This window comes from Tachysurus fulvidraco, chromosome 10 (genome assembly GCF_022655615.1).
Source record: "Tachysurus fulvidraco isolate hzauxx_2018 chromosome 10, HZAU_PFXX_2.0, whole genome shotgun sequence".
NCBI lineage: Eukaryota > Metazoa > Chordata > Actinopteri > Siluriformes > Bagridae > Tachysurus > Tachysurus fulvidraco.
In genome coordinates this window covers 17118898-17131234 of record NC_062527.1, presented here as the reverse complement: position 1 = coordinate 17131234, position 12337 = coordinate 17118898, and the positions used below count along the sequence as shown (strand labels likewise).

General features: G+C 41.8%; 1 protein-coding gene across 3 annotated transcripts in view; it reads left to right on the top strand.

The window, feature by feature from the left end:
• The window catches only part of trappc11 (trafficking protein particle complex subunit 11), a 21350-nt gene extending 11321 nt beyond the window's left edge, over nucleotides 1-10029 (top strand). For 2 of the 3 annotated variants that reach the window (XM_047819777.1, XM_047819778.1), the window contains exons 16-30: nucleotides 235-296; nucleotides 1369-1501; nucleotides 2690-2820; nucleotides 3234-3389; nucleotides 3466-3653; nucleotides 4123-4271; nucleotides 4368-4489; nucleotides 4934-5053; nucleotides 5146-5211; nucleotides 5285-5483; nucleotides 5580-5691; nucleotides 6413-6504; nucleotides 7327-7460; nucleotides 9025-9192; nucleotides 9570-10029. In XM_047819777.1, the coding sequence (XP_047675733.1) occupies nucleotides 235-296; nucleotides 1369-1501; nucleotides 2690-2820; nucleotides 3234-3389; nucleotides 3466-3653; nucleotides 4123-4271; nucleotides 4368-4489; nucleotides 4934-5053; nucleotides 5146-5211; nucleotides 5285-5483; nucleotides 5580-5691; nucleotides 6413-6504; nucleotides 7327-7460; nucleotides 9025-9192; nucleotides 9570-9611 (1874 nt within the window). In that variant the 3' untranslated portion in view covers nucleotides 9612-10029. The remainder of the gene's footprint in view (nucleotides 1-234; nucleotides 297-1368; nucleotides 1502-2689; nucleotides 2821-3233; nucleotides 3390-3465; nucleotides 3654-4122; nucleotides 4272-4367; nucleotides 4490-4933; nucleotides 5054-5145; nucleotides 5212-5284; nucleotides 5484-5579; nucleotides 5692-6412; nucleotides 6505-7326; nucleotides 7461-9024; nucleotides 9193-9569) is intronic. The other variant, XM_027165226.2, reaches the window with a different exon arrangement.
• The last annotated feature ends 2308 nt before the right edge of the window (nucleotides 10030-12337 follow it).

The window sequence follows — 12337 nt, the reverse complement described above, 5'->3', positions numbered from 1 at the left end:
GAGAGAGCGCGTGTGTGTGAGAGAGCGCGTGTGTGTGAGAGAGCGCGTGTGTGTGAGAGAGCGCGTGTGTGTGAGAGAGCGTGTGTGTGTGAGAGAGCGTGTGTGTGTGAGAGAGCGTGTGTGTGTGAGAGAGCGCGTGTGTGAGAGAGCGTGTGTGTGTGAGAGAGCGTGTGAGAGAGGCAGAGACAATAACTAGTGTTTGTCTATATTTAATAAAACACTGCCTTTGTCCAGCTTCCACTCTGCGTGAAGATCAAAAGTCCAGGATTGAGAAGAACTTGATCAGAGTTCTTATGGTGAGTGAATCATGATGGAGTAAATGATCTGTGTGTACTATAGATTATTAAATAATGCTCCCCTTGTTACAGTATTATACATTCTGTACTACAGCTTATTTAAAGTACACAGGTGATGAAACAGTAAAAGGTTAAAGTGTAACATCCAGCAAAGTATAGAATGACTATATATATTCTTATGCTATGTTATTTAGAGATACACAAAATGCCATAGCAACCGAAATTATATAAATCGACTCGTCGTGGCCTAATGGTTAGAGTTTGACTCCTAGCCCTAAGGTTGTGGGTTCGAGTCTCTGGCCGGCAATACCACGACTTGAGCAAGGCACCGAACCCGGGCGCTGCAGCATAAATGACTGCCTGTGTGTTCACTGTGTGTGTGTGTGTGTGTGTGTGTGTGTGTGTGTGTGTGTGTGTGTGTGTGTGTGTGTGTGTGTGTGTGTGTGTGTGTGTACACTTTGGATGGGTTAAATGCAGAGAACGAATTCTGAGTATGGGTCACCGTACTTAGCCGTATGTCACGTCAACGTGGACATACATACATAAATGTAAACATCTCACATTGACGTGTGAGATGTTTACATTTACATTACATTTGTTACATTTCTACCATACAGATGTTAGCGCATCTCATACGATCGGTCACGAACATAATCACTACACGATACAGACTCAAATATCTTAACATAGAGACAAAGTGAAGGTTTATAATAGACCAGATTTTAAAAGTGCTTCTATTCACAGTCAAAAGAATGTGTCGCCTAGTAACAGGTTAAGCCCCGCCTCCTTTCTAAAATAAGTTATATGGTTCTTACTCAGACTTGCTCTGAGATCGGTCCTGAATCACGCTGAAGATAAGATTCATAGTTAGACATTTTTAAGCTAAATTACGAGCTCTGAGATCATTCTTATAATCCTTATGAATAAGGGCCCAAATATTTAATCTGTAGTTGTTTAGAACTCCGTGGCATCCATTTGTTTTCTTTCACTCTTCATTTCTATTAGAAGTGTGTAGAGATCGTGTGTGATTAAAAGAGCTAAATGCTCAGATCTTGTGTTTGTCTCTGATCAGAACGAGGTTCCTGACCCAGAGCCGGAGTGTGACTCAGGCTCTGTAAAAGCAGCCCAGGTGCTGTGGAGTGATCGCGCCTCGCTGGCCAGCAATAACGTGTTCACTGTCGAGGTGCAGGACTATGTGCCCTTCAGTGAGTATTGACTGATGTACTAATCTCTGTGTGCGATAAACTGCATGTGTCTGGTGTTACAGATTGTGTTTATAGCCCAACGTTCTGTACGATGGCTACATAGTGTATAACGTTGTATGACTTTGTACAGCAGGGGTGTCAAACTCAAATTCACAGTGGGCCAAAATATAAAACTGAGATTAAGTCACGGGCCAAACTGAATATTTATTGAAAAATTAACTGCAATTAACTGATATGTAATGTTCAACCTTTTTCATATGGAAACAAACTTTAGTTTTGCTTAAACACAGGATTTGGAACAACTCCTGAGTTCTTTCCCGAGTCAATAACTGCTGAGCTTGCTGTTTGTCACAACGCGTCAATACAGTGGCAAGGCATTCTGGGATTTGTAGTATTAGCGGAGCATGCGGCTAGCCAGCTGTAATGCATATATGATAAGATATATAAGATATATACATATATACATGATATGACCTCGCGGGGCAAATATAATTACACTGCGGGCCAGAGTTTGACACCTCTGGTGTAGAGCAACAGTCCAATAACATCGGGTTGAAACTATTCTATCTTCTAATACGTTTAGGAAAAAGCCTTTGCTTGTTTTGAGAGCAATTTGACCACAGTGAAATTCTGGGAGCACTAACACACACACACACACACACACACACACACACACACACACACAAGGTCAACAAGAAAAAAGCAATAATGTAATGTCAGTCTTTTTTTTTCATTGCACTGTGAAATACAACACAATACAATATAGTAAATAATGTGGACTTGTGATGGTTTCGATTCTCAGCCAGTCCTTTTTCACACCTTGCACATTTGAGCAACTCCAATTCATGTTACATCTAGACACAAAACACCGAACACTCGAGAGACCGGGGTGCTTATTAATGACGAAGGCTCGTTAGCTGGATACAGATAACCAAAAAACTAGCAGTACTGATTATCTGCAGGTTTCAGTTAAATTAGACATTTTCTCTGAAATCCGAATGTAAACAGTTCTACTTCGAGTCTGATTTTATATAGACATGCAGTTTGTATAAAGTTCAAACCGGAGCTCTTACACATTCCTATTTAGCAAAATTAGCCTGTCATTATACCCTGTGTCATTATAAGGCATTTGTAAGGAACAGCACACAGGATATTCAAGTGCTGATGTGTTTCTTACATCTGTCTCAGTCCAGTGTAAGGCCAAGTTCCTGTCTCCCAGCTTTCACGTAGACGAGCCTGTCCAACTGCATGTGTACTTGAGAGCTGACTGCCCACATCCTGTACGCTTTGCCAAGCTGTGTGTCAGCCTCAGCAACCAGGTATGTACACACACACACACACACACACACACACACACACCGATCTCTCTCTCTCATTCCCTCACTATCTCTCTCTATCTCTCTCTCTCATTCCCTCACTCTCTTTCTCTCTTTTTCTCTCACTCCCTCTCTCTTTCTCTCTCTCACTCCCCCTCTCTCTCTGTCTCTCTCTCTCCCCCTCTCTCACTCTCTCTCTTTCACTCACTCCCTTTCTCTCTCTCACTCCCTCTCTCTCTTTTTCTCTCTCTCTCTCTCACTCCCTCTCTCCCTCTCTCTCTCTCTCTCTCTCTCTCTCTCTCACTCCCTCTCTCTCTCCCTTTCTCTCTCTCCCTTTCTCTCTGTCCTTCTCTCTCACTCCCTCTCCCCCCTCCTCTCTCTCCCTCTCCAATTTTTGCTATTTTCCCTGTTTTCAGGATTATAACCAGTTCTGCTTGGTGGAAGAGGAATGCAGAGGAAAGGACATCTTGGAAACATCCTCACAGCAGAACATGTGTCTCGTTCCCGGCAAGGCGCGGAAGTACTGCTTCAAATTTGTAGCCAAGACCGAGGACGTTGGAAGAAAGATCGAGGTACACTATTAGAGTTTGTACCGTAAATGTAAAATAATTGTACTTTTGTGTATATTTAAAGACTCTTCTGATTCAGATCACACACGTGGACCTGATGCTGGGCACCGAGAGTGGTCGCTGTGTGTATCTGAACTGGAGAGGAGGAGGCGGTGATGCCGCATCGAGCCACGAGGCTTTGCAGGCGTCCCGCTCTTTTAAGAGGAGAATCCGTGTCCCAGAGCAGCAGATCGACTGGGATGCCGTTTCCATCCAAGCAAACACCATGTATGTTACTAATGATAACTGTCATACTGCCAATTCCGACATATACTACAAGACAAATGTAACACACACACATTTCTTTTATATATAACAGATTTTGTTTCCTAAATGATACAGTTGTGATTCAGATCTTGAGCGTTCATTCTGTCATTTTTAGCAACATTTATTTAGCAGTAATTTAAGAACCCAGACGTTTAGTAATCATGAGCAAAAGAAAATCATTTTATAGTAAATAATAGGTTATTTGGCGACAGCACACACACTGGCCTTTACTGGTAGATCTTCCTAAATACCGTACTAAATGTTACAGGCTGTTAACACGCTACCTTCCGATAGACGGAGGCATTTCCCAAAGCACCAGTTTTTACTTCAATCAAACCGCAGTGTCATTAATAACATTTGCATGTTGTTAGTAAATGTTTAGTGATCTTTGAAAATAAAGACTCTGTGTATGGGTGTGTTTCCTGAATAGGATCATATCCCGAGTGCCCCGAATCTCTGTACAGCTGCATCACGATCCCCCAGCACTGACCAATGAGATGTACTGCATGACCGTCACTATCCAATCAGAGGAAGACACCGTAGCCAAAGATGTCAGTCTCACTGCTGGCCTCAAGCCAGGTACACACACACACACACACCTGCAACGTATCCAGAATGTTTAGTTAGACGATTATTATCCTGTGATTCACTTCAGCATACACATCTGTGTTATAGGTCAGGATGCAAATCTCACACAAATGACCTACGTTACACTGAATAGCTCCGAAGCATGTGATGAAGCACACCCCGCCTTGCTCACTGATATTTCTATTGGAGAGCTGCAGCCAGGGCAGAAGGTAAAACACACACCCACACACACACACAATAAATACGTCAGGCAAAACAGCCATACAAATAGCTTTTTTAAAAGACTGTTATTAAGGTGCAGTGTATACCAGAATTTTGCAGAAAATGAAGCAGTGTGTGTGCCTGTGTCTGTGTGTGCCTGTGTCTGTGTGTGCCTGTGCCTGTGTGTGTGCCTGTGTCTGTGTGTGTGCCTGTGTCTGTGTGTGTGCCTGTGTCTGTGTGTGTGCCTGTGTCTGTGTGTGTGCCTGTGTCTGTGTGTGTGCCTGTGTCTGTGTCTGTGCCTGTGTCTGTGCCTGTGTCTGTGCCTGTGTCTGTGCCTGTGTCTGTGCCTGTGTCTGTGCCTGTGTCTGTGCCTGTGTCTGTGCCTGTGTCTGTGTCTGTGCCTGTGTGTGTGTCTGTCTATGTGTGTGTGTGGGTAACTTTCTTCTTGTCAGGTTGAGAAGAAGCTGTACATTCGCTGTGTGAGCACTGGATCTCGAATCTTCCTGTTTCATGTGTCTTATGCAATGAGCACCACAGTGGAGGGTAAAGACATCACATGCAGATGTCACAAGGTGAGCAGGATTTTAACCACTGTTTAATTTATCACATTTTAAATTCGAATTAAATAAAATTTTCATTTCTTCCCTTTACTGTCCATGTTTAGGATGAAACCGTGACCATAGACACAGTCGTTCCATTTGACGTGGCTTTCAAGTTTGTGTCCACTAAGGTGAGCTTTTCTAAATCTAATATCTAAATGTATTGATTTGTAATTGTGGATGAAACCTTTGGAGTTCCTTCAGAATGGACACAATATGTATGAGGTGAATATACCCGTGTGTCAGTTTGAGCACCTGGAGCGAGTGTACGTAGACGTGCCCTTCCTGCTGATGACAGACATTTTGAGCGCATCACCATGGCCTGTGCATTTAGTTAGCAGTGAGCTACAGCTGGCTTCCAACATGGCCGCCGTCGACGAGCCCCAGAGCCAAGTGGAAGGAGGTAAGCAAACAGGATTAAGTCATTTGATCTGTAGTGTGTGTGATTGCAGCCCTTTCTGTGTAATTTAGCGTTGCGTGCGTGTTGTGTATTTTGCAGTGGTGCTGCAGACAGGCGAGTGTGCAAGTGAGTGCTTCAGTCTCAGGTGTCCTCCTGTTCAGAACGGCACCAGCACCGTGGCAGCAGGACACTACCTCATCTCCTGGAAGAGGTGTGATATTTCTGTAATAATAATAACAAGAAGAAGAAAAGAAAAAGACAGATCATGAGTTAAAGTAAACATGGTCACAGTGTAACATTTTTTTGCACTGATTGGAAATGTAAAAATTTGATGTTAAGTTCTACAGTAATTTACTACATATTAGCACAAATGATCTAGAGTGCTGCAGGGTTTTATTTTATGTATTTGTTTATTTTAAAAATTTTTGTAGACTAACCTGGAAGTTAGCATCCTCCTGGTTCCCTCAACACACAGCCAATAGAATTGTTCCACTGGCTTTTAGATTACCGCAGAAAGTTATTAAGATAACATTTTCAAATGAACACAACTGTTAGGAATTTTAAATTCTATAAAGCAACTACACCACCGTCACCGCCATGGATTCACTGCGATGTGATGGTGTTTAACGTCCCTGACAACCTCCGTGGTTTCGCCACTAGACGTGAAACCATAAAAAAACATAAAAAATCAGGAGTGGCGTTTTACTAATGCGTTTTCTGTTTATTTTATTCCAGGCATTTAACCAAACACCCATTCCAAATACTCACTGAATATGTTTTAAATGCTTAACTTATTTCTACGGTTCAGTTTAGGACAGTTAGTCAACGATTAAAATCCTGTCACACAGAATAAACTGCATACGCGTCATTCCTGTCACCTACGTTTGTAGACAGCTATAACGTTACTGATACTGCATAACTTTGTTTAATAGGAAATCCGCATGCGCAGAGACACCGGTTGTCAGAACAACTATGATCCTGCCTCACGTGATCTTAGAGACTATTCCTCTGTATGTACATGCTGGTAAGTCAGATTTTAATGAAGATGAGCATTTTAATTAACAGTTGTTAATTAACTTTATGCTGACTATACTATGTTTACAATATTTTATTCTTAAACTTTGTACTATTTATGAAATCTTTTCTATACAATCACCACAGAATCATTGCCATTTGTTAAAAAGAGGCAGTTTTTGAAAATAGCTTTTATTTGTCATCTTTTCCGAAGGTGGCCATAATTGTAGCCTAAAATGTGAATGGTGCTTGCCCGTGGCTGAGTGTTTTGATATATGACATGCCCATGTTGTGCTAACTTTTTGATTTCGCTTATTTTGGGGGCGGAGCTACACGTGACGACAAGTGAATACCCGGTGGGGTGCCAATACTTTTGGACAAAAGTTGCTACTGGTTAGCTAAAACTTTGTCCGGAGTAAGGTCCTAAAGGAGCTGGTCGGGTTTGGTGTAAATCGCTCGAAAACTTGCCGAATTATAAACCTCCAAAATTTATAATGGAAGTCTATGGGGGAAAAAAGCTTCTGTACCGGGAATTCCGGAATTCCGATCGCTTATAAAAGTCATAGCACACCTCTCCTCAATGAGTCGGTCAATCTGACACTTCATTCATGGGTCTAGGATTTTGTCTGGCACAATATCAAGAAAGTCACTTTGCAAGCACCATTAATAATAATAATAATAATAATAATAATAATAATAATAATAATAATAATATTGCAGCTTTGCACCCTTTTGCGTTATGAGACTTTAGTTAACACCACATTGAGGTTTGTGTTCATGTTGTATGTGCTGCATTTTAATTTATTGTATTTCATGTTCTTTATGGATTCAGACACGCCCTCGTTCGGTCGTGTGCGCGAGTCTCTACCTGTTCGGTACCACATCGAGAATCGGACCGGGCTGGTGCAGGACGTGGATCTGTCCGTGGAGCCCAGCGACGCCTTCATGTTCTCAGGACTCAAACAGGTCAGTGACTGAAAGTGTCAGAGATGTTGTTGTGTAGCTGTAAGGATTTGTGTTCATTCAACACTACAAGAGCGATACAGAGACCAGACACTGGTATCGGATGAAAAGAGGCTGCAGTCAAAGTCGCTGTTCGTTGAGTTTGAGGCCGAGTCAGAAGAATCACATATGGGTGTGATGATCAGGTGTCCACATACTTCTGGCCATATAGTGTGGTTTCCAAATCCAGTACTGGACTACTTTTTAAAAAGTCCCAGAGAATTGAAATCTTTACTTGCTTTCTTATGACATGTAGTGTGTAGGATATTCGTAGGATTGAGTTTAAGTATAACGTGGTCACAGCTAACCTTTGGTCAGTCTTGTGTCAGCTTTAACTTTATCACTGCTGAGAGACAGATCAAAAGTTAACCTAGCATGGTTTTACTGTGTTCCTTAATATGGTAGATTTCCAGTCCAGATCTCATTATTGAGTCATGTAGCAGGCTGGTCATCTTAACGCAACGGGATGTTTCACACACATTCGTTTGACATTCTGTCTTCTACTGGATTCTACTTAAATAAACCAGTTAATTTCCTCCAGTGTTTATACCGTGCCCCCAGGGACTTACATTGCAAAACTGATAATCTCTTTCTGTCTGTTTCTGTCTGCATGTTTTTGTCTTTATGTCTCTGTGCGTGTGTGTGTGTGTCTCTGCGTGTGTGTGTGTGTCTCTGCGTGTGTGTGTGTGTGTCTCTGCGTGTGTGTGTGTGTGTCTCTGCGTGTGTGTGTGTGTGTCTCTGCGTGTGTGTGTGTGTGTCTCTGCGTGTGTGTGTGTGTGTCTCTGCGTGTGTGTGTGTGTGTCTCTGCGTGTGTGTGTGTGTGTGTGTCTCTGCGTGTGTGTGTGTGTGTCTCTGCGTGTGTGTGTGTGTGTGTGTCTCTGCGTGTGTGTGTGTGTGTCTCTGCGTGTGTGTGTGTGTGTCTCTGCGTGTGTGTGTGTGTCTCTGCGTGTGTGTGTGTGTGTCTCTGCGTGTGTGTGTGTGTGTCTCTGCGTGTGTGTGTGTGTCTCTGCGTGTGTGTGTGTGTCTCTGCGTGTGTGTGTGTGTCTCTGCGTGTGTGTGTGTGTCTCTGCGTGTGTGTGTGTCTCTGCGTGTGTGTGTGTGTGTGTCTCTGCGTGTGTGTGTGTGTGTGTCTCTGCGTGTGTGTGTGTGTGTGTCTCTGCGTGTGTGTGTGTGTGTGTCTCTGCGTGTGTGTGTGTGTCTCTGCGTGTGTGTGTGTGTCTCTGCGTGTGTGTGTGTGTCTCTGCGTGTGTGTGTGTGTGTGTCTCTGCGTGTGTGTGTGTGTGTGTCTCTGCGTGTGTGTGTGTGTGTGTCTCTGCGTGTGTGTGTGTGTGTCTCTGCGTGTGTGTGTGTGTGTGTGTGTGTGTCTCTGCGTGTGTGTGTGTGTGTGTCTCTGCGTGTGTGTGTGTGTGTCTCTGCGTGTGTGTCTCTGCGTGTGTGTGTGTCTCTCTGCGTGTGTGTGTGTGTGTCTGTGTCTCTGTGTGTGTGCTTGTCTGCGTGCGTGTCTGCGTGCGTGTCTGCGTGCTTGTAGATACGGATGAGAATTTTGCCAGGTACAAAGCAGGAGATGGTGTACAATTTCTACCCTCTGATGGCCGGCTATCAGAACCTGCCTGTTCTGAACATCAACCTGTTGCGCTTCCCTCACATCTCCAACCAGCTGCTACGCCGTTTCCTCCCCACCCGCATTTTCATCAAGGTGAGCAGTCGTAAACTGCTGTTATTTACTAAAAATAAAAAAGTCTTCAACAGTTTATTTCTTTAAAAGTTCAGCTGTAATCTCATCTGTAATCTCTGTAAATCTCATCTCATTTCCTCCAAGATCTCGTGGGTAACATGACAAGCTTCATTTTTGTCTTATTGTATTAAAGAGAAAGATTTACTAAAAAGTCATTTAGTAAAAATAAAATCTTTTATTAATAAATAAAAATGTGAAGTTTTGGAACTGTAATCAACTTTAAAGCCATACGGTGTATCCGTCACACACATTCTACCGCACTGTTAAAAATATTTTCACCCTTTTTTTAACAACTGAAAATTTGCTAAATTGTAAATTACTTTTCTTCTTGTTTGCAGCCTCAGGGAAGAAATGGTGATGTTTCTATTGCAGCTGCCTGAGAAATGTGCTGCTGGCAAAATCTCTAACCTCAGACCAGTTTAACTTGACTGTCTTATAATGCTGCAATTTGGGTGGAGTGAACTGGTCCAACATCATGGAAACCAGACCTTCAGGATTAGAGCAGATGTAATTATTTGAAAGTGATAAACAGGCCTGCGATGACAGGATGAAGACTGACATTACCTTTCTTTTCTTAGAAATCCGATATGTGGTCAGTGTAATGACATAATACAAACATCCATCCATGCATCCATCCATGCATTGGAGTGTACATCTTACCTCTTTGCTTATTGCGTTTTATTTCAGATTTATGCTTTAAAAGGTGCTGTAATTAATTAATCATAGTGAATCTTGTGACTAAACATTGACTAATGTAAATCTAACATGTGGTAATAAATTAAACGATTATTAATCCTGGCACTGGAGAATTTCTGTCCATAAAGGTTTTGGATACCAAACACCTGTTTTTTTTCCTGCGACTCATTATTTAGAGATTGGATATTTACAAGCCTTCATCTTTCCCAGCTGAGACAGTCTTCATTTTTTAGTTCATTAGCTCTGATCAAGCTGCACATGAAGCTAATTCCAGGGCCAGCAGCTTTAATCTAAGAAAATATACAGGCAAATTTAAAATTATATTGAGTATTAAAGAAATGGCCTTTTTGTGAAGTCGTGTATCTAACACTAGGGATAATTCAGTGCAGTTATTCTGTCTTTTACATCTGACGTAAATCACCACACCATTATAACCTCTCTTTACACTGACCAAGAAATCTAAGCTCATTCCTTAATACTGAATCTTTCCACATCCTCCTAACTTCTGTCCAGTAGATTCTTGTCAACAGGTTTTCAGTGGGGTTGACGTCAGGGAACCGGAATGGCCATGTCAAAAGCTTGGTCACTAAACAATATTGTCTTGCATTGTCCAACTACAACCCAGCTTTAACTTGTACTTGCATGTTTAAATACATCTTGCTACAATTGCTAATACTTAGTGGTCAGCGTCATCTGGTCGCCGTTTGGTCCTTCTGCGTCACTGGTGTTGCGAATGCCCAAAATGGAACCTTGAGGATGGCCAATGTCATATTCAAGCAAAATAAAACCTTACAGATCATCTTCTGCAGAAAGTCCAGACATCAAACTGTAGAAATACGTGTAGTATTTTCCGTAGGTTTTTGTAGTAAATTTACTCCTCATATTCACTTAAATTGGGATATAATGTATAAGTAGTAATAATATAAGGAGTTAAGGAGAAATCAAATCAGTAAAACTGATTGTGTGTGTGTGTGTGTGTGTGTGTGTGTGTGTGTGTGTGTGTGTGTGTGTGTGTGTGTGAAGAACACAGTTCTAAAGATAATCTTTGCATGCTGTAACGTTTAATTATGTTGGCTTTGTAGAAGCCAACATGCTGATTTCTGTTATAAGCTTTATTATTATTATTATTATTATTATTATTATTATTATTCTTAGACAAAAATTTATTTTAAAAAAATGCTGCCTAGGGCTTTCGAGCCACATGCACCAAATTCGGTCTGAAGTTTGTTGCTTCTATTTTTCTAAGCGATCGGAATTCCGGCATTCCCGGTACGGAAGCTCAAAGTGGCCTTTTTTCCCATAGACTTCCATTATAAACTTTTGAGGTTTATAACTCGGCAAGTTTTTGAGCGATTTACACCGAACTCGGACAGGTTCTTTAGGACCTTACTCCAGACCAAATTTTTATTTCGGAGTTCTGACGGAATTTTCGGTTTTCCGGTAGTCAATGGTCGAACATCCCATAGACTTGAATAGGGAATTCCGAAAAGACCTCTAAGCTCTCACACACACAATACATCCAACATTAAGAATTGCATGTACTGTTCTATGCAGTATAATAAGTAGAATCTCATAATGACTGCAGTATTGACATGAAATGTCCAAACCCTCAGTAGCCACTTTTTGCCAAAAAGTATTGGCACCCCACCGGTATTCTAGTGACGTTACGTGTAGCCCCGCCCCCAAAACAAGCGAAATCAAACATTTGCACAACATGGACATGTGACATATCAAAACACTCAGCACAATGAGGGGAACTGCCCCACGGGTATTCTGGTCACGTCACGTGACATCACATGACGTCACAACAAAAAATTTGCACATTATGGACATGTGACATATCAAAACACTCAGCACAATGAGGAGAACTGCCTCACGGGTATTCGGGTCACGTACTCATGTCCGCTTGCCTCCAAAAGTAATGCACCCTAGCGGTCCAGTAGCTTTCACAATCTTTCTGTCCACCGCCTTTGCGAATACTTGCACCGTCAAAGCCAACATCAAAGTTTGTCGCAACGAATAACAAATCTAGTTAGAATTTCTTTTCACTGCAGTTGAAAGCCCCAAACATGTCCCAGCATGGCAAACCTATTTCTTACACAAAATAACAGGAACAACAGCTAATAAACCTTAACCGCATCCTCACTGAACACCTTTGAGCTATTACTTCTTATTCAATTCAAATTTATTTGTATAGCACTTTTATCAATAGACATTTTCTCAAAGCAGCTTTACAGAACATAAGAAATATTGCAAAAAGTACAAAAAGGTTAACATTATACAAAGATTTATGGAAAGATTCAAGACTTATAATTAATTGCAATTGTATTTATCCCTAATGAACAAGTCTGTTGCGACTGTGTTGAGGAAAATCTTTAGATGGAATAGGAAGAAACCTTGAGAGGAACCA